The sequence below is a fragment of the Poecilia latipinna genome, unplaced genomic scaffold (genome assembly GCF_001443285.1).
Source record: "Poecilia latipinna isolate Pla-1442-1.1 unplaced genomic scaffold, P_latipinna-1.0 Scaffold534, whole genome shotgun sequence".
NCBI lineage: Eukaryota > Metazoa > Chordata > Actinopteri > Cyprinodontiformes > Poeciliidae > Poecilia > Poecilia latipinna.
Genome location: NW_015113150.1, coordinates 294,191 through 316,486, shown reverse-complemented (window position 1 = coordinate 316,486; position 22,296 = coordinate 294,191). Strand labels below are relative to the sequence as shown.

At 41.8% G+C, this 22,296-nt stretch overlaps 1 protein-coding gene across 2 annotated transcripts in view; it reads left to right on the top strand.

Moving 5' to 3' along the window:
- cdh23 (cadherin-related 23) overlaps positions 1–22,296 on the top strand; it is a 69,999-nt gene that overhangs the window by 5,565 nt on the left and 42,138 nt on the right. Inside the window, exons 4-22 of one of the 2 annotated variants that reach the window (XM_015040973.1) lie at positions 40–156; positions 410–522; positions 847–954; positions 4,076–4,259; positions 5,040–5,185; positions 5,308–5,527; positions 7,195–7,347; positions 7,547–7,660; positions 9,178–9,326; positions 15,014–15,074; positions 15,802–15,950; positions 16,161–16,296; positions 17,197–17,585; positions 18,485–18,586; positions 18,714–18,716; positions 18,851–19,000; positions 19,933–20,061; positions 20,140–20,268; positions 20,395–20,622. In XM_015040973.1, coding sequence (XP_014896459.1) covers positions 40–156; positions 410–522; positions 847–954; positions 4,076–4,259; positions 5,040–5,185; positions 5,308–5,527; positions 7,195–7,347; positions 7,547–7,660; positions 9,178–9,326; positions 15,014–15,074; positions 15,802–15,950; positions 16,161–16,296; positions 17,197–17,585; positions 18,485–18,586; positions 18,714–18,716; positions 18,851–19,000; positions 19,933–20,061; positions 20,140–20,268; positions 20,395–20,622 — 2,780 coding nt within the window. The remainder of the gene's footprint in view (positions 1–39; positions 157–409; positions 523–846; positions 955–4,075; positions 4,260–5,039; positions 5,186–5,307; positions 5,528–7,194; positions 7,348–7,546; positions 7,661–9,177; positions 9,327–15,013; positions 15,075–15,801; positions 15,951–16,160; positions 16,297–17,196; positions 17,586–18,484; positions 18,587–18,713; positions 18,717–18,850; positions 19,001–19,932; positions 20,062–20,139; positions 20,269–20,394; positions 20,623–22,296) is intronic. The other variant, XM_015040974.1, reaches the window with a different exon arrangement.

Below are 22,296 nucleotides of genomic sequence, written 5' to 3'. Positions count from 1 at the left end.
TTATTTGTGTCTCTCTTCCACATTATTCATCGTACAAAGGGGCAACAGTGCTGGTTGTAAATGCAACTGATTTGGACGCCTCGCGGGAGTTTGGCCAGGCCTCTCTCATCTACTCCCTGGAAGGCTCCTCTCAGTTTCGTCTTAATTCACGCTCAGGTATTTTAGTTTGTGCATTTTAATACACACTGTCACCTCATACTAACTAATCTGTGGACTTTCAAGCTGCCTAAGTCTGCTTAGATCAGCTTTTACTCAAGTCGTTTACTTTGTTGGCGGACTGCATTGTGAAAGCCCTGATCACTCATCTGTGAATGTTTGCACCTTTTATTACTTCTCGGTTTATCCTGAAATGTTCAGCTGCTGTAATGTTGGCAGTATGAATGTTTTCTGCTGCTTTTTTCTGTTTCAGGAGAGATCACCACCACAGCCCTGCTGGACCGAGAGCAGAAGTCAGAGTACATCCTGATAGTGAGAGCTGTGGATGGAGGAGTCGGGCCTCAGCAGAAGACAGGCATCGCCACTGTAATAACCTTACAGTCATCTTCTAAATTAACAAATTGTCTTAGCAAAGTCTGGTTTTTGTTTCAGTATCTCATTGGTTTACTTATTTTTGCCTTTTGGTCAAAAATCATGATAATGCTCTGCCAAACTTTCAAACATCTGAGTCAGAATAATAGCTAGCATAAATGATGGAAAACTCAAATCTGATATAACATTCATGCCTCTAATGAGTTGATGCAAGATTTTCACCAGAGTCCTGTATTTGTGTTGGATATCATGATTTTTCATTACATCATTAATATTATATGAAGAAGATGATACAGTCTCCTTTCCACCCTGATTTAGGTGAACATCACCATCCTCGACATCAACGACAACGCCCCAACGTGGCGAGACGAGCCGTACGAAGCCAACGTTGTGGAGATGAGTCCAATCAACACTGATGTTATCTCTGTGAGTCCATCCTGCCCAACCTTACTGCACCACCCAGGTGTTCATAGCAACAGTGGTAAACAACAACAAAAAATATTTTATTTTGTCTTCTTATTTTATAATTAGTTAAGTCAAAGACAACAATGATTCATATGCCTAACCTTCATCTGTCTGTAATGTCTCCCACCTCCCTGAGATCGGGTCATTGAAGCAACAGGGAAAGAAAATCACAAACATTCCTGTGCCAAGCAACACTCCAGCTCCTTCTGGAGGATCTCAAGAAAGAACTTAGAGTTCTTTTACTGAGTTCTGGGTTTTTCTCTTGGTCCCGTCCCTGTGGCACGGGTCTAGAAAAGCATTAAAGGGGAGCTCTGCTTCAAGCTTCCCCCAGCTGAAGCATCTCCTCTCCATTTCTATAAGACTGAGTCCAGACACCCTGAGGAGAAAAGTAATTTCAGTCTCTGTAAAGGCAATATCTTGTCACAGTTACAGCAGCTGTCTGAATGTAGAAAAGTAAGAGCAAAACTCTTTCCAGCTGCACAGCATCCAGAACCAGAACCAGAAATAATCGTCCAAACATGCAACAGCTCAATCAAACCGAATCAGTCAGATCCAACATAGCAGAGTTACTCCACCATAAATAGGCCTCTAAAGACGACAGTAGTTTCCTGTAAAATTCCTAGATGGCAGATGGCTACAAAAGCATCTTACTGGAGTTATTTCAGCTCAAGCGTATAGCACTATGTACATTTTTATTGTTTAAGGTCAATAAAATCAATTTCTTTTCCAGAAACGGAGAAAAACTTCAATATAAAAACATTTCTTTAAAAAGAGCTGAATATCTGGGCTTCCTAGTTCTTTAACATAACTGCCCCAGAACATCCGGACTCCACTATATAACATCTCAAAGTTTTTCAATTATGGATTGCACATAAAAAAACAGCAGCGAGATCAAATATTTAAGGCTGCTTATTAGAAAAGAAAAATATATTCCTCTTATTCAGCTGAAGTTTTACTGTAACTGAGGAAGGAGGGAGGAGTCGGCTTCCCGTACTGATAGACTAATATCCGGAGCAGTTTAGGTCGACTGAACTCCGCTATTACCCCAAACTCTCCCTGAACTGTTGGTGTCTTTGGCAGTGTGTTGTTTGTAATTAAGTCCTGATTGTCCATTAATTAAAGAGGCGTCACTGAGTGTAATTAAAGGAGTCTGATTGCTAATTAAAGTGTAGCCTGTAGTTATATGCATAACAAATTATTCAGCTTCCAGGCAGAAGAGGAGGCGAGGAGCCGTCTTGCAGAGCAGAGTGTGAAACGAAGAAGAGTTGGGGAAAATCAAATGAAGGCGACGGACTCCTCTCCGCCAAAACGTTGCTACTTTTTCCACTTTGTTGGATCTGTTCCTCAGTTGACTTCATTCACGCTGCATCCAGCGATGCAATGCATACTCTATGTGAATGTCTGCCCTCAGTGGACAGACACTATTGCCCCTCTGTACACTTTTCAATGAATTTGACCATCCAGGCTCACAGTTCAGTAATTGGCCCCAGTGTAGCCCGGGTCCATCCAGTGTTTCTATGGCGACTGGAAGCCACCTGCTGATTCCTTGTGGAGGTGTCCAGTGAGCCGATGAATTTGGCTGCTGTGCCCAGTCCAAGGATCAACCCACTCAAATCTCTCCGCTCCCCACTATCAGCCTTTAGCCTCTTACATTCAGCTCCAACGTCTCCTGCTAAACCCGTTCTCCTTGCCTCTCCCACCACAACCAGCTGTGATCAGCCGGGCAAATGTAAATTTGCTCACGATCTCTGAATGTTCTCGCTCAGACCGGTATTGATTACTTGAACGCAGCTCATCCAGACATTTATCCACTATTTTTTTCACATTCCTCGTCCGTGTATTTGCTAATCAATGAGTCTCAGAAATGCCAGCCTAACATGTCGTCTTAATAATTAAACGCTCACAAAAGCCTTTGTTCCTCTAATGACCAATTAACCATTTTCCAGCAATTTTAGTCAGCACTCTGAATAATTGATTGGCTCTTTAAAAATCAGCCAGTGTTTTAGCTCGGCTTCAGGCTCCTCTCTCGGATCATCCATCACAATTGCATGTCAGAAAAAAACTGCAGCCACTTTTCTTTTAGCTGGCTGAGTTACAGCATCAGGAAGGTACAGTGCCTAGGAAATGAACTTTCATATCACAACCACAGACATTCAAGCATTTGGTGGGACTCTGCGTTGTACCTCAGCTTAATCATGTACAACTGGGAAGAAGACACATCTGAAGTGTTTGGAAGCCAGCTCTAGTTCGCCTGGAAAGTTCGGTTAGTTTGGAGAGGTGTGAATGCACAGTTGAGCTCTGAAGCAGACCAATAATTACGAACCCTGGTCCTTCTAACGGTTAGGAGGACCAGAGTTGGTAATTTTTGGTTTGGACCTAACCTCAGCCTGGTTGAAGTGAACTCTGGTGCGGTTTGAACTCTTATGTGAACATCAAGCGGACCGGAGACCACTCCAAAACCAGGAAGAGTTTTTGGAGCGGTCTCTAAAGGTTGTATCACCCATGGCATTCTGGGTAAATACAACCAAAAGAAACAAGTGTGTCTAGCATTAACTAGTTCGTGGTCTTCAGCCTAAAGAGAAATCCTCCAAATGCTAAAATCTGACGCCACTCCATTTTTCTTTAAAATGTGTTCAGTGTCTTCTTCAGAGGTTTTCATGTTGTTTCCTACAGTCGTTCTGGGTGCAGCTTCTGACTGAACTTCTGACTGTGACTGGACTTAAAGGTGTTGACTCAGTGGGCAACAAGCTAAAGCCTTCAGATTCTTATTTCTAAAAAAGTTTGGAAACCATTCAAGTCATTTTCCTTCTGCCTCACAAGTATTCAGCACTTTGCTGAACTGTATTAGTGACAGACCAACAGGAAGTTTATGGCTGAAACGGGACAGAATGTGAAGGTCTGGTTGGTAGTGAGTCTTTATGTGAAGATGTTGTTTTATCAGTCCTCTTTCAGTTTCTCTTATTCCTGTGTTCTCTGCTTTGTTTCCTCATCTCCTCTTTTTTTCTCTCCTTCCATTTTCTTGTCATAAATCATTCCTGTTCAAAAAGCTTCATCTACCTTTTGCTCTTTCCCCACACTAAAGGTGTTGGCAGTGGACCCAGATAATGGGGGAAATGGGACAGTGGTGTACAGCATAAGTCCTGCAAACCCCTTCTACACCATCGACAGCAGAAACGGGAAGATCCGGACCAGCGGTGTCACACTGGACCGGGAAAGCACCAGAGACACGGAGCTGATGAGGAAAATCGTAGTGTCTGCTGTTGACCGTGAGTACTTTCCCTACAGCTCTGTGTGTTTGCAGTTTGCATATGTTGACCTCCTGCTCTATAAATGTGCCTAACTCAGGGGTTTCCAAACTGCAGCCCAGGGGCCATTTCTGGTCCTCCAATTCATTTTGTGGGGAGCAAATCTTTCTTTCAAGTAAACTCTACCTTTTAGGGTAACATTTTCACTGACAAATAGTCTGAATTAAAAAATATCAGGTACATCAAAAATTATTTCTCATTTATTAACCAGGTTTCTGTATCTATGTTAATATTTCAGTAAATAGAACCGTAAACTTGAAAGTAGACTTCTCCATTGCTAATACAGCAAAAGCTTTAGAAGAGTGTCCATTACCCCAGCCCTGCTGCTGAGCAAAGTCTGAGAAATGTTTTATAGCTCAAAAACAAAATAAAATCAGAGTATTGGAAATTGTGTATACCTTATAATGAAACATTTGTGAAATACAGTTTTGATCCTACATATCACTTTTCTACAAAAATATGTTGTGTTTAAGTTAAAATTGAGAAAATAAAAATTTCACTATAGAAAAATGTTGTTTTTTGGCCCCACAGGTTTCCAACTTAATGATTTTGGTCCTTGTGGTAAAACGTTTGGACACCTGGTCTAACTTATCAAAGCAACCTGGAAACAAACTGCTGTAATTCGTTCTCTGGGTTTTTCTGTCGGTGGACTCTACGGACCAGGACATGCACTCTTGTGTTGTAGTGTGTGTGTGTGTTTGTGTGTTTTGTCTTTATGTGCCCTTCTGGCGCCCTCTGTAGGTGGCACACCTCCACTGCATACATCAGCCAGCACCACAGTGTCTGTCAACCTGCTGGATCTGAACGATAACGACCCGACCTTCCTCAACCTGCCGTCTGTTGCAGAAGTGCCAGAGGGACTTCCCATTGGAACCTCGTTTTTTAGGGTAAAAATAAGAGAAGTTTTCATGTATAAAGGCATATTGCACAAATATATGGATGGTTTTTATATCTTTATAGCTTGTCTGTCTGAAGTTTATTAAAGTACTATGAACATTCCCTGCTCTAGGTGCAGGTAGTGGACCCAGATCAGGATGCGAATGGCCGCGTTACGATGGTGCTGCAGATGGGTATGCCCCGCCTTGACTTCTACCTCAACACCTCCACCGGCGTTCTCACCTCCACGGCGGTGCTGGACCGGGAACAGATCGACCAGTATCAGCTGAGGATCATCGCACACGACGCTGGGGAGTTTCCTCGGACCTCCACTTCAACGCTCACTGTCTCAGGTGACTTTTGATTGGCTCTCTCTGCTTGAGAAACTTCCAAACCTGCTGACTGAACGGTTTTTATTCTGATGACTTAATTAATTATGGCAGATGGTGAGCTTCATGCATGTGAGGGAGCTGCTGAAGAACACACTGCCACCTCCTGGTGGGCTTTATAAATACAGATGAGATGAAGGGAAATGAAAATGCAGTACAGCTTCATTCACATAATAAGAATTGTTTTGTCTTTTAAAAGTTTAGTCTCAAAATGTACAAAAACACACAACTGTAATCCAGATGCTAGATGAAGCAAAAACAGAGAAAGTTTGTGTGAAAAACTAAAATCAACCCATCAGATATTTAATTCTTTCTGTATGACTTTTTCAGTCTTTCATATCATATCATTTTTCTTTATGCAGCGTAACTTGATCCAGTTTCTCTCTGGATCTGTCGACCTTGGTTCCATCTTTAATGAACATCGTTTTAAACATCTTGTGGTTCCTTCAGGAGCAAAAATGGAAACGTGTGGTGCTGAACTTTTATGTTTTTACTTCCAACTCTTATTAGTAACCATTATGATATTATTAGATTTTTTTTATTGCATTGTCAGGAATTTGAACCTAACTGAGGCCTGTGTGTGTGGATTTATTTATTTATTTTTTTTTTTTGCAGTTTCACTGAACTTTGCGTTGTCTGAACTTGGGTACATTTTCCAGAGCTCCGTCTACTTGGAGACCTTTCAGCTGTTTTAACTAGTGATAAAGAAATTTCCCATCTTTAGAAAGATGCACTTCCTATTTTTAAGTGACATCATAACAAGTTAAAGTCATTTCAGCCCTTTGCTGTTTTGTTCTTATTCAGTTTTGGTCACTTCATACTCAGCTTTCTGTTGGGTATAAAATCAGGACTCTGGACTGACCAGCTGAGGATTTTATGATGTTTGGTATCTGCTTTGACAAATTAAAGAACTTTTTGAGGTTCTACTGCAGGAAAATGTGATTTTCTTGTAAATATTTACAACTACCAGCTCCTTTAGAGTAACTTAGGTTTTCTCAGAGACTATAATCTGACAGAAGATCAGAAACAACATAAATAACATGAGTGCAATGCAAGCCTTTCAGATTATACTATTGAATAATTCACTGGGATATATCAAGATTCTCTGACAATTTATCTTTATATTTAAAAATATTTGCCTACAGCTGCAGATAAAATGATGTGTTATTGCTTAAGGACCTGAATACAAAATAAAGAGCAAAAATAACCACGATTAGTCATGAAATAGTGAGGCTGCTTCTTACTACTCTTCCCAGATTGTTGCGCAGCAACAGTTGCTTCTTTAAGATCATTCATCTCTTTCCACCTTGGCATTAACAAACTACCAAAACTCCTGCTTTTCTGCAGCTGTTAATTTTCCCTCTTAAGCTTCGACTGTTGCCTCCAAAATGCTTAAATGTCAAAGACACCAGTGTCACCATGACAGTTAGGAGGTTTTAAATGACAAAGGAATTTTATTTTTACAAGGCTTCGCCATTTAAAACCCGGTTTACTTTCAACTCGTTTCCAGTGAACCCAGTTAGCTACTTTCACTACTTTAGCCGTACTCTGCTGCCTTACTTGTCCTCATGTGCATCTATCTGTGTGCTGGTGTGTCTCTGTCTGTGTGTGTGTTGGTGTGTGTTGGTCAGTTCTGGATGTAAATGATGAGACGCCCACCTTCAACCCCAGACTATACAATGTGTCCCTGCTGGAGAGCGTTCCCAGAGACCACGTTGTCGCGCGACTCGTCTGCTTTGACAAAGACGCTGGTCTCAACGCAGAGCTTAGCTACTTCATCACAGGTCAGAGGTCACAGCGGTTACATGTTTTGTGTTTGTGGGTTACATGTTGTACATTTCTATGAACTAATGCATTGTAGCGTGAGGCTTCAGTACTTCCATTCATCCATGTCTGTGGCAGTTTGTTGATCTCTCCTAAATAAATGCAGTGGTTTTTTGTTGTATTTAGTCTGGAATTCTGTTTTTTGTTTTACTTTTGCAGGAGGGAATCAAGACGGTAAATTCAGTGTCGGTTTCCGAGACGGCATTGTGAGGACTGTGGTGGGCCTGGACAGAGAGACTCAGGCGGCTTACACTCTGGTCATCGAGGCGATAGGTGGGTCAGAAGTTTACATCCTGCTGTCTGAAATAAATGTTCGCAAACGTCTGCATGTCTTCAACTGTTTTGGTTAGACCAACAGAAAGCATCACATCGTTTTGAAATGGAAAGAAAATGATGATTTGAAAATAGAAAATCTGAAAATTGTGGCTTCAGCCCCACTGACACAGTCTTTTATAGAACCTTCCTTCGTAGCATTTTCAGTTTCAGGCTGTTTGGAGTTAGATCTCAGCTGGCTTAATATTTTGTTTATTATCAATAAAAACTGAAGGCAGGTCAGGTTTTATATGAAAACATTTGTTGTAGTCAAATGTTTTATTGCAGCAACTTATAGATTTGGGTGAACCAAGGTTTACTTTAAAGGATGTCAGAGAGGAGATGTGGTCCTAGTTACCATGGCAACAGAAGGAAAGCAGAAAACTTGGAAAAGATTATAACTTTGAGTTTCATCTGACATTTTTGTAAGTCAGATGTTAAGTTGAAAATCTCAGTTTTGTCCTAATTTATTCCTGAATTTGGGCAGGAGGACCACACAAAATCAGATGACAAATGCCATCCATGTCCAGACTTTAACTAGGCCATTCTGACAGTCATTTTGATGTAACCATTCCATGCAGCTCTGGTTGGAGATTCAGTTTGATCTTTATTTAGCTCTTTCCAAACCAAACTGACTTTATCACTGCTGCTGAAAGGAGACATTCCCGCATCCTGATGCTGCCACCACCGGGGCCATATGCAGCTCAGACACAGAAGCCCGGATATTTGGAACAGACTCAGAGCTGAGCTGTGGACATCTGCAGCTCCTCCAGAGGCATGATGTCAAACCCATTTTTCATTTCTTCTAATTCATATTTATGGTCTAAAATATTTAAAAGTCTGAGTTGATCATTTGGATAATATTTCTTGACCACTTTTGCATGGAACTGTAAATGTTTGTCAGGTTGTTCTCAGCGGTGCGTTTTCTCTTACAAATAAAAGTTCCCTTTTCTGTGTTTCTTGTTTCTGAACATATGATGGGAAAATGCTGCTTGTGGTGATTTCAGACTCTTGCTCAATAGCTTTTGTTCCTGTTTGAAAAACATCTCTGAGGTTTTCCGTTTTGTCAGGAGGATTGAATCAGGGCAGCTTATCTGCTGGAGGCACCGGAGAATCCAACAGAGACGATGTGAAATGGAGCAAGACAAGAGAGTTACAGCTGCTCTGGTTTACAGGCAGAGGGAGAGAAGTGAATAAAGGGCCAACATTGTTTCAGTCATAATTCAGTCCATTATGCAAAATTCTAAAATGGTTTGGAAATGGCAAAAAATGTTAGGAGATTTTCTGCATGGATCTGTGAATGAAAGAGAGAACAGTAGCAATTAGCAGCAGTAGAGGCGGTGAATGTGCCTTTCTCAAGGTTTATTTGATTAGATGGAGCAACAAAGATCAAACTGAATCTAAACACTGCAGCAGTTGAGGCTGTGCTGATATATAATGAATGTTTTCTGAATGTTTTTGGTGTTTCTGTCATTCAGACAACGGTCCAGCAGACAGCCGAAGGACGGGGACGGCCTCCGTGTTTGTGGAGGTTCAGGACGTCAACGACAACCGGCCCATCTTCCTCCAAAACAGCTACGAGACCAGCGTTCTGGAAACCGTGCCCATCAGAACCAGCATCCTTCAGGTGGGGCGAGCCTGGACGCCAGCAGCACTTTAACAAATTCAAGACTCAGTTTGCTTCACATTTACTGAGTCATTTATGAAGGTCTGGTATTTTGGCCAATTTAAAATCACTTCTGTTTTTATAGTTCTTTCTAAAATGACCAATACCCTCTGGTAAAGACGGGTAAAGAAAACTTTAAAAGTGAATTTATCTTTTATTGCAGAACCAAGACTCCGCATGTATAAAAACAGAGTCCAGTTTGTTACCCATTGTTATGTACAGTGGAGGTTCTGTGGTGCTGTGGGCCTGTTTGTCCTCTGAAGGCCTAAACATGAATGTGTCATCATTGGAATTATTCTGATAGAACATAACTGCAGTAGATTAATTAATTACGTAGATAGAAACACGTAATAATTTAATATTTCTCTCTCTCTGTAGTCTTCTAGAAGGTGTTGCTGTTCCTGGTTTTGGAAAATGATGCAGATCGATTCCAGCCAAACCATCTGAGATGATTTTATTTTAATTTTTATACTATTTTACATCAGGATCAGACTGAATTTGGTCAGTGTGGCTCAGAAATGTGTTGAAAACATCCAGTTTTCCCCAGCGGCTGTTTGAGTCCCTAATAAAGTTTTTTTCCCGGTGTTCTGCATCGCGCCTTGTTGTCGCTCGTCTTAGACAATTTTATAACAAATACATCAAAGAAACTTCCAGCAACAGCTTCAAAAGCTGTTTTGATCTAATCAGTGATCAGTCAGTGATGGTCAACCTGTCAGATTTCAGTGACGTAGTTGAGCAGACAGGGCGTAGTGATGTGGGACTTCATGTTGGGGTCGGGCTGCAGCGTCTCCGAGGCGACATGCCGGGTCACACGTGTCCTGTCGCGCTGGTGCGGCAGGCGGTAAGGCGGTCGCCTGAAGGACAGGTTGTAAGAGCGGCGGTATGATCCCAGTCTCCTCCAGGTCTTTAGCTGCGGCTCAGAGGACAAGCCTCTGCCGCGGGTCAGTCTCTCCCCCGGGGCGCAGCTCCTCTCCAGGTCGCCCTCCGAGGTCGTCTCCGAGCGCCTGTACACCGCCAGGAAGGCCGCCAGGCCGGCCAGCAGCAGGGACAGACCCAGCACCACCATAATGGTGAACTCTGGGTCATGCATATCTGAGGGATGAGACGGAGGCTGCAGGACGGAGGGAGAGGTGGAGGTGGTGGCTGACAGGATGGAGGCAGTGATGTTCCCACCAGGAGAGGTGGAGGTGATGTTGGAGTTTGGGTCGGTGGTGTTCATGTTGTCTCTGCCCTGGACGGAGAAAAACACCGTCATGGCAAAATGTTTTTAAAACAAATTATGAGCAAGTTTATTTTCTGTTTGTTTTTTTATCACTGTTAGCAACGGCTTTTTGTGGAGCATGACTTCATGGTCTGTTTGGATGTGGAGTCAAAGCTAACAGTGGTGGGATTGTGATGCAATGAGCTTCGCTGACAAACTTCTTTCATAAGTTCATAATTATAATTTTCAGCCATTATGTCCTGAATTAACGCGTCTGATTCCTTCTAGTGCAGAATTAAGACAAACGTCTCCAGTCAATGACATAAAAGTCGGATCAAATGTGACATGAGCCTTCAGACTGCAGACACTTTGAAAACAATCAGATAAATATCTGAATTAGTTCCACATCTGGAAATGATCGATCAGGTTTTTGGGGGTGAAAAGATCAGAACTGGGCTGATCAGACTGCAGGGAAAAAACAGATTTGAGTTTTATTTGCCTGCTGTATGAATGTAGCCTTAGAGAGGCCTAGTCAAAGCCTGGCCCTGAATCCAAATGAGAGTCTGTGACGTGAATAAACGTGGTTGAGTTGTTTTGCAAAGAAGAACAGACAAACTTTTCAGCCTCTGTTAGAGACACTCCAAAACTTTGACTTAAGGGGGTAAAAACAAATTTATGCCATATTTCTGTAAGATTTTAACTGTTTGTTTTTGTGTTACACAGTGAAATTCGTGGTTGCTACCAGACAGAATGTGGAAAGCGGATATGAAAGCTATTACACTGCATCAAAATGCCATTTCAGCTCCGGACTTGGCCAGTCAAGCTTATGAAGCTAATGGAGGTTCATTTTAGGGTTTATTTTGTATATTAAAATCATACACCCAAGGGCTTACAATATATATACACACACAATAATGCATAGAAATGACTGCATGCACGCGTAGACGCAGCGAGTGTTCGGCATTTGCAGCAATTATGTAGCTATTAAATCAAGGACTACAAAACAGTCAATGGTTGACAGGCTTTCTTCAATGTAAAACAAATTGGGTTTATTAAAACGCCCCTTGTAAAATGCAAAGCAGCCACCAACTCTACCTCCGCCTCCCCCCTCATTCAGCGCGCCCCCATCTTCAGCACGGTAACATTTGTAAATGTCATCATCCTTAATTCAGTGGAGACAAAGCATGGCTTATCGGTTTAAGGGAAACACATTGGGACGTGAAATTATTTTTAAGACCAAATGCCAGGAAAACTGTGAAAAGGCCAGTGGAGCAGGATGACTCGTTAGAGAGTCAGTTCATTAGTCAGAGCCTCCATGCACATCGCATCCACACACACATTCACACACACACCCGACTGGAGACACACATTTCTGTCTCACCTTCAGGTACTGCAGCCGGCTCATGCTGCTGATTTGAACCTTGGCAGCTCCTGTAGTTCTCATTGGACCACACCTGACATCTCACTGCTCAGCTGTGACCAACCTCCTTCATTCTGCACAGGTTCACCAACATTAAAGTCTAACTGCTAACGCTGGAAAACTGGAATTTCATTTAAAGTATTTACCAGGTCTGGAAGAGCAACAAAGCTAAGAGGATGGAAAATATTTATGTTTGGAGAAAATTTCCTACCAGTCATTGATGTTCCATCCATCCATCATTACATTCATCCATCCTTCCTTTCTTCCTTCTTTTCTTCCTTCCTTCCTTACTTACCCACAGTTTGTGCTTTTTGCAGGCTTATTAAATCCTGTCCTCTGTAGGAATTTTAAAACATGTCTATTTTATCTTTAAAGATAAAAATAACTTGATGACTTCAGAAGTTTAAGTTTGGAAAAGTCTGAAATATTAACGCATATCTCTAAAGTTCTTCATAATGACAAAGCTTTGCTTCTTTTACAATCTTTTCCTTTTGGCTTCATTTTACTCTTTTGTATTCTATTTATTTGTATTTTTTATATCTTGATCCAATAAGTGAATGTATTAATGACTGGATGGATGATTGTGACTGTGGATTCTAACATTTCTAATTATTTTTCATGTAAAGCCAACTCTCTGTGCTCTGCTCTGTCCACATTCTCAGCCACATGTCAGAAAACAGCAGCAGCTCTGAGCCTGATTCCCATCTCAGTCTGTTCACACTGAGTCCAGGCTGCAGGATGCTTTAACAAACTTTTTTCTAGTTTCAACTTTCCAAGTTCAGTTCTGTTAAGTCGAATAATAAAAAAAATTTTTTTAGGAAGAAGTGTCATTAATATAAAATGAATGCCTGGTGGAAAACATACTCACTCCGTCTGAAGTCTCCTTAGCGCAGCACCTTTCTGGGTTCCAGTAACTGTGGTAGAACCTGTTCTTTGTGAATCCACATAGTACTTGTTTTTCTGCCTTAAAGTGCTGCTTTCCCAGAAACGGAGCGGGGAAGCGATGGGGAGGAAAACGGGGAACAGCAAAGAAAAGGGGGCAAAACGTGTGCAGCAAATTAAAATGTATGTTTTTCTGCTGTTCCAGTGGAAAGGAGCTAAAGGGAAGGCAATGTATTTAAGTCAAAAGTTTTGTGAATATTTTCTCTTTTCATGCTTCACAGGATCACATTTAAAACGACATGTGCAACAAGTTCTTGCTCTCTGTGGCCCCTGTTGTAGGGCCAAAGTGGTTCACTCCGCAGTGTAACACTCTATTCATCACTCAGCAGTCTGACCCCCCAGCGTCATCCTCCTCCTCTTCCTCCCCGTACTCCTCTTTCTCCTCTCCTCTCCACGTCCCTTTATAAAGCTAATGAGACTGAAGTTGGGCCCCTCTACACACAGGCAGAGTGAGAGAGCAAAGGAGGACACACAGGCGGAGGCAGACGACTCACAGCGCCTGTTTCTGCTCAAACCTCCACATGTTCATACAGTGACCTGAGAAAACACCCATATTCCATCAACTGCTCCTAATGTGGGAGGTTATAACCACAAACATCAATATATTTTATTGGAAAATGTTATTTATTGTCATTTTACCAACAAAAAACTGAAAAAAGTGGCCTGCATTTGTGTTTAACCCCCTTTACTCTGATTGCCCAAAATAAAATTTCCCACAAAAATGGCACAAAAAGATTAAAACCTTCCCACCACAACGCAGCATGGCAGGTGTTTAACCCTAGATGACAATAATGGTTATACAGAGCCGTGTTTCTCAAAGTGGGGGGCGCTGACCTGTTGGTGGTCCACCAGGAAGTGCTATGGCGGTCTGAGACAGATGGAGGAAAGTCAAAAATCGGAATGTTTTTTAATTATAACTTTTATTAATAAAGTCTAAGCTGTTTTCAATTGTTGTTATGAAATATTAATTAAAATAATTAATTGAAATGTTATTTGCCATGAACAAGCTGCTTTGTCGCTGAGATGTTTGATAACACAGATATGGAGGACACTGCTGTAAAAAACCATAAAGGTCTTGTTTCCAACTAAAATCAAAAGGTTTGACGCAACATTTATGCTAAACCATTTGTAATAACCATTGAATAGTGACTAAAAGTGAGAAAAAACATTCTAAAAGTTGATGTTACTGTACATATCTTGCAGTGTTATTTGTGGGTCTTCAGAGGGTTTCCCCATCCAACACACTGTGGGAACTCGTCCTATAAAGTGTTGTATTGTTGGGCTGAATGGTTTTGTGAAGCCCTCTGTAGATTTACATTCAGGTTTCTGCATTCTGCTAAATCTGAAGCCTCACCCAGAGAGTCGGTGACACCCGGAGGATACTGATCTGTCATCAGGTCCGTCTCACTTGGCGCCAGCAGCCGTGGACCTCTGTAGACTCAGAAGCCAATCTTCTGACACGGCCCATTCAGCAGCAGCGCAGCATGCTGCAGTATTTATCTGTGTGTGCTGCAGAGCTGGGCTGTGTGTGCAGAGGCCAGCCTGGCTGCCTGCCTCTAACTGGAGGACAAGGAGGGCATCATTGCCAGGCTACGGTGGTCGTTGTGGCAACATGAGGCTGGGTACCAGGGGATGTGGACTGAATGACAATGTGGACTGTAAAGACTCCAAAATACCCAAACCGTTTTATCTTCTGTAGTGAACATTTAGACTGTGAGAAATCCAAATTTGTAATATTGATATCTCTGCTGGTCAGAAGTTTATGCTCATGTTTTTTCAACATTTTATTTTTGTTTTTTCTGACAGTTTGAGTCTGCTTGAAGAGCAGAACAGCTGCTAACTGTACATCTAGAAGTCTCTGTGTTAGATCTTCATTTTATTCCTTTGTCTTGGTCTGAGTATTGATCAGTCATTTGAGTGCTTGCAAAAAATAGAGATTAAGTTTTTGTAGCATTTCACTTTCATATCAGAATGGCTTAGGAATCCCAAATTACTGACTTTCATGCTAATGTTAGTGGATGTGGATGTGTTACCTAATATAAAGCATTGTTGTGTGATTTCTGCTGGTTCCGTTTCACTGCACAGGTTCAAGCTACAGATGCAGATCAGGGAGAAAATGGCAGAGTTCTGTACAGGATCATCACTGGTGAGTCTCCATGCTGAGATCCTGCTAAATATGCCTAAAACCACATTTTAAATGTCTCACTGTCAGGACTTGAAAAGTCTGGATCAACTGTGTAGTTGTGTTTAGTAGTTCTGCAAAATGATTTCCAACAAAGAACAAAATTCAAACTTATTTCTGACTTGGTGGCTGTTCTCTAGAATCTTAAGGTCTCTTTCACCGAAAGGGGAAAACCAGGATCGTTTGCTTGTTTAAGGAAGTGAGTTTCTTTAAAAACAGAAGGCCAGTCGGTGAACCCAGTGTCACCCTCAGCATGCTTTCAAACATTTTAAGAAGGATTTTTAGTCTGTGCCTTGTTTGATCCTCTGTTTGCTTCAACCTTATGAATTGTTACAGCACAACACTGAGGGCTCACCTAATGGCAAAGAGAGTGTTTGCAGCAGGGAATCATGGGTAGCACAGATGTACTAGTGATGGTTTTGTTAAAAAAAATTCTTTCTTTTTTTATTATTTTTTACTGAATTTGTGTTCTGAAGTAAAGGTGGAATTGTCTTAATATTTCATTGTGAGATCATGTTACTGCAGGTCAGTTCAGTTCGTTTCTATACAGCAGAACCAAATTCAGTTTAATATTCAAAATGAAATGGATCGATGTAAATTAACTGAGTTAAATTGAGATTTGACTCAAACCTGGAGTATTTTAAAGACTCCCCTCCTCTTTGTCTCTTTCTGTTTGTGCCTGTGGCTGCAGGGAACAACAACAACCTGTTCAGCATAGACAGGCAGAGCGGCCTGGTGACCAGAGGCGTCCGGGCGCTGGACCGGGAGACCAGCAGCTCCCACGTGTTGGAGGTGGAGGCCTTCAACAGCGATGAAGGCAGCATGCGGAGCTCTGTCAGGGTGAGACGTGTGTGAACTGCACCCAGCAGGCCACTGGTTCATCCTCAAAGTGTCACAAACATTATCAGAAATTTGAACAAATTCTGCTTCAGTGTTCTCTCCATTAATCCAGTTGAATTCCCACATTCTGATTCAGAGGTTGAAGCTGAATTCAGCTAATCAAGCGCAGGCTTTCCCAATGTGTAAAGTAGTAAATACGTTCTCCTGCAGGTGATCATATATGTTGATGATGCCAATGATGAGGTGCCAGTGTTCACCCAGCAGCAGTACAACCGTCTGGGCCTGAGAGAAACGGCCGGAATCGGAACCTCTGTGATCGTCGTGCGCGCCACCGACCCCGACACCGGTGAGTCTGACCACACCTGGCCAGAGCTGCACGCTCTGCTGGCTTGTAGAATATCGACCCAGCCACTAGTTGGTGCTGTTCCACCAGAAATTCTTCTTTTTTTTTTTTACCCTGTTTGTCTCTGGTGTCTGGAAAAACGTTGAGTTTTCTGTAACTGGTATTTAAAGTCTTACTACTTCCACAGTTTGTACTTCCTCTCTTCACTTCCCTTGCTGTTAAATTGTCTCAGTGGCACATCTGATGATTCTGACAAACATTTTCCAAAACATCAGAGTGGCCATGAAACCGAAATAAACACGTCCTAATAAAGTTTTTCTGTAAATGTAAAATCGGGTCAGAGGAAGTTTTAAATATAACTCTGTTATGAGAACTTTGAAATCAAGCCGAGTTTATTTGTGTAGCAAATTTCAGCAGCAAGGCACCAAAAAAAACATAAAACAAAAACCAATTAAGAAACAAGATATATATAGACATATTATTTTGTCAAATCCCATGAATCATCATGCAAACATCATATATTGACCAATGTTCCAGTTATTATGAATCATGGCAGCTCTAACCAGGAGGGGTTTAGCCTTGATTTAAAGTCAGTCAGTGTTACAGCAGTTTTTCCCTTTTCTAGAAGTTTGTTCCAGATTTGTGGAGCATAGAAGCTGAAAGCTGCTTCTCCATGTTTGGTTCTGGTTCTGGATGCAGAGCAGACCAGAACCAGAACACATGAGACGTCTGGAAGGCTGATGCAACAACAGCAGATCTTTAATGGATTCTGGTGCTGATGATTTATAAACTAACAACAATATTTTAAAGTCAACACTTTAAAACAAAAATCCCTGTTAAGAAACTATTAGTAATAATGTGATTCTGGACTCTGAATGTCTGTGTTTCTGTCCTGCTGTTCAGGTGATGGCGGCGCTGTTGCCTACTCCATAGTGTCCGGTTCAGACCGTAAGTTTGAAGTGGACGTCAGCACCGGTCTGGTCACCACTGTGGACTACCTGGACTACGAGACCAAGACGTCCTACCTCATGAACGTGTCGGCCACCGACCAGGCGCCGCCGTTCCACCGAGGCTTCTGCACCGTCTACGTCACCTTACTGAACGAGCTGGACGAGGCCGTGGCCTTCTTCTCCGCAGGCTACGAGGCTTCCCTCCGGGAGAACATCGCCACGGGAACGGAGGTGGTTCAGGTCCAGGCCCAGTCTGCCGACAACCTGAACCAGCTGACTTACCGCTTTGACCCCGACACGTCGCCGGCAGCCTTAGCCCTCTTCAAGATAGACAGCGTCACGGTGAGCAGAGAAAAGTCTCACATCATGTTCTTATTACACACTTTATTATAAATATATAAAAAATTTCACACTGCAGTCACAAAATTGTATTCTAAAGGGATTTTGTGTGAACAACCATCACTACATAGTGCATATTAGTGAAGTGGAAAGAAATAATAGGTAGTTTTAATGATATTCGGTCCCTTTCTTAGGGTCACCTAATGAACTTTTGGTCTGTCTGCTGTTGTTGGAGAAAAACTGACACAGCACAGAGTTAATGCGATGAAGGTGAAATGGAAACGCATTTTCTGAATTAGTTCTGATGTAACGAACATCCACTGGTGGGTCTGCCCTACCAGGGGCATGAAACTTGACCAAGCCTCCAGACGGGACGACTCTCCATTTTTCTCAGATGTGTTGTTCATGCTACTTTACAACCTCTACACCTTGTTTATTAAGCCATAGGTAATAATCTAATGAAATTATGTTTGGACTTTTATTTTGAAGGTTCACTAATCTCTCTAGACGTAAATCTGGTGGAAATTTGTGACTGTAACGACATCAGTAGGTGGTTTGAGTCTCTGTTGGCAGAATAATTCCACACTTGTAAAAATCTCCACAAGATTTATTTTTTCTTCCACTTCGCCGTTGTGCTTTGCTCTTTTTTCTTGGACAACCTCCAGTGAAATACTTCGTCTGTGGTTGTGAAATAACAAAACTTAAGAACCTTAAGCTGTGTGAACAGACCGCCTCTGTAATGTCTCATCATCATTTTCTGCACTCTTGTTTCTGCATGAATGAAATCTGATCAAAGAGCTCAATGCTTTGAAGTTCTTCCATTCCTTTTGTCTGGATTTTCCTGATAGCTCTTCGTTTTTCTGTGTTTTGTGACTCTGGACCTTTTGTTTGTGGCGTTCCAGGGCCGCATCACGGTAACAGGCTTGCTGGACAGAGAAAAGGGAGATCTGTACACTCTGACTGTGGTAGCTGACAATGGAGGACCTAAGAAGGACTCCACTGTGGTACGTCGCTTCACTTTGGAGTTTTCTAGCATTCAGCCTCATCGTTATTTTAAATGTATTGTGTCTTATCTGTTGTAGAATAATGACATTCTTCTTTTATCAAATGCATCCCTCTGTGGATCTGCAGAAGGTAAGGTTCTGGTATTTCATAGAGCAAAAAGCAGAATGGAAATCTGCCTGTTTGTTTTTGTTCCACTCATTTTAAAGGTAAGTACCAAACTTCAGCCTGTCATGGAAGCTACAGATCATTTTGCTGCTTCCCAGGTTTCCATCACCATTCTGGATGAAAATGACAACAGTCCTGTGTTTGACATAACGTCTGATACGTCTGTGAGCATCCCAGAAAACACGGCCATGGGGAAGAGAGTGGCAGTGGTGCTGGCAAAGGACAGTGATGCTGGTTTAAATGGACTGGTGAGGCTTTACTTCAGCACTTCTGAATTTGAAAAAGAACACTTTTGTAATCATGGAGAAGATGGCACCGACACAGAGGTTAAAGGTCATTGCATTTCATTTTGAAATCAAGGTATAAGAGTCTGGAGGAATATTGGAGAGGCACAGAATCCTGGTTGCTTCAGGACCGGACTGTAGTCCGGTCTGGTCTACAGTCAGTGATGGTTTTGGGAGGCATGTCATCTGCTGGTCTGGTCCGCTGGGTTTTATCAAATCCAACACCAGCGCAGCCGTCTAGCAGGAAATTATAGAGCACTTCCTGCTTCCCTCTGCTGCTCAGCTTTATGGAGATGCAGCGGGACGAGTCACCAGCCCACACTGCCAGCAGAACCAGAAGCTGGTCCAGTGGACAATGGTGTTTCTGGGCTTGGTTATTATGAAAATGCACTGACCCATATCCCACAGAGAAACTGTTGGGAAGAAGAAGGTGAAGATGAGTGACACCAGAAAACATCTGCATCTCTCATTAAAACAAGCTGGGATTCCATGAAACGTCAGCAGAGACAGAGGCCACGCCCCTCCATGTCACCCTGCATTACTGCAGCAATTCATGCAAAGGAGCCCTGACAGAGTACAGAGTTTGCATACTGTACCGTAGACAAAGCAGTAACAGCACTATGGAAGCCATCAGAAGCAATAGAAAGAAGCCATTTTAATGTATTTACTATAATAATTCAGCCTTTTGATGGGCTTGTATATCCTGATATTGAATAGAAACCAGGTGTGGCATTTAGGACAGATGTGAGGGAAAATATCCCAACATAGGAAGGACCCTTGTCACCAACAGTCAATCACACTGCAGTATTTTTGTATGTTTGGAGCAACTTTATGATTGAATAAACTCAGATTATGTTTTTATTGGATCTGATTTGTCACCAATGATCTTCTCTCAGGTGAATTTCACCCTGGTGGCTGGAAACATGGAGGATGTGTTCAAGATCAAAACGGTGAATAGCAGCTATGGAGAGGTTTACGTCAACGCTGCTCTGGACCGGGAGTCTGTAGATCGCTACCTACTGAAGGTCAGGCGGCTGCACTGGGTAGTTATGACACATTTCAACCTTTATTGATCTGCATTTTTAATATTCACTGTTTTGCAGGTCCGTGCCACTGATAATGGTTCACCGACCAGATACACGGACCACTCGCTGACCGTCAACATCCTGGACGTCAATGACAACGCTCCTGTCATTGAAAGCCAGCGGGGATACAACGTCAGCGTGAACGAGGTGAGGACGAGGTTTATCCCTGGAAGACAGTTTAAGTTTGCCTTTCAATCATTGTTACAAAAACATTGAGATGTGGAGATTCAGGCCCAGGTTTGCTGTGAAGTTTGATCATCTTGTGTTTTGCAGAACGTGGGAGGAGGCACCTCAGTCATGCGAGTGATTGCTACCGACAGGGACATTGGTCCGAATGCCATGCTGTTTTATTACATCACTGCTGGAAACCAGGACCTGACCTTCCGCATGGACCGCATGACCGGAGAGATGGTGACCCGGCCGGCCCCTCCGGACCGAGAGCGACAGCAGGAGTATCGCCTCAACGTCACTGTGGAGGACGACGGCATGCCGCCGCTGTCGGTAGGATTCTGATACGGGAACGCTGAACCTAAATGTTTCTTACTTTAAACATTTAAAGGTTTTAAATATCGAAGTTTCTTTGAAGTTGAAATGAAAGTTTCTATTTTGTAGTTGTCATTTCCTGTTCCTATCTTCTCTTTATTTGCACTTCATAAAGAGCAGCATTGTCTCCTTCATACTCCTGATACATTTGACTGATGAAGCAACAACCAATGAAGCAAAAAGTTGTTTTTTTTAAAACAGCAAACTTTATTTTCAGAAAATCAATCATCACATTGTTGATTTCATGCTGATCTTTGCATGAATGTATGAATGAATTCATGTATGCATGGCTCACAAGCTTCTCTTCAGGTAAAATCATTTTTATTTTTTCACCCCATGCTCTGCAATGCAGGTGTTTCTTTTGTTGTTTTTTGTTTTTTTCCAGTTTTCAATGGAGGTTAGGAAAAACTTTGATGATTATTGTGGAAAAACTGACATTCTTGTTGTGGAGAAGCAGCAGCAACGCGGATGCACAGCGTTTCCATGAAGCTGAACTTAGCTGAGGTTTCCACATTTCAACCAGAACAAACAAAGAACACGTTTATAGGTCTGATCTTGACCTTGAAATGTTGCATAATGATTTAACAAAACTGAAACCATAATCTGAAGAAAGTGTTGAGCCAAACTTAATATCTGAAGTGTTTTTATCTGTAATTAAACACTTCAGATATCGTAGATGACCCTTCATACTATGAGTATTTAGTTTGTTTCATTATCTCCAGATAACCAATTTTCACAATATTATCAGTACATGAGACTGAAAGATACAACCAAACAGAGAGCAGTTATGTAGGTTTTGTATTTTCACTTGTCATAAAAATACATTTTTAAATGCATCAAATAAACATACATTTCCTTCGTATTTCATGTTTTTCAATTGATGCAGTTTTAAAATGTTGCCTCCTTTTGATCAGCAGGTACCAACAATGAAAATTGGCCAAACTAATATATGATAATATTTCGTAGTTGTTTGTTTTTTACATATATTATTCATTTTTGCATTGAATGAATGCTGATAAATCTGATAACAGATGCCACGATGCCTTCCAATTGTTTTTCATATCTGATCAAGAGAAAATTTATTGCTTGGCTGTTTAAACATCACATTATTTTTACTTTTACTCGTTGCTCTCCTGATAAAGATCTTAAGCTTTGACCTACAATCGTTCAGATATGCTCCATGCAAAGCAAGTCAGAACTTCCTCTTCCTCCAGCACAAAATTATTACCAAGTTTTAATCTCATATTTTCCTGCCCACATTTGTCTACTTCATATATATTCCTACAAAACTGCATTTCTATGTTTACTCAGTGGAACTCATTACACTCCATGTAAGATAAAGCAAATAGTTCACATATGAAACACAGATACTCCAGAAAATTAAAGGCAGTTCAAGGTAGCAGCTCGACTCAGGAAGCACGTTGTTTTGTCAACAGGAAAACCACAAGACATAGTTCCTAAAAGACAACAGTGAACATTACCTTTTCTCTTTAAAAAGCTTTTTCGATGCGTCTGTTAAGATAAGAGACGTTGCTGCTATACCCTTCAGGACGTGGGTGGCACAAATTGTGAGATAAATAAGGTTCCTGTTAATGTGCAGAGAAGACCTTCTAGCTCTGGCTCCTCTTATAA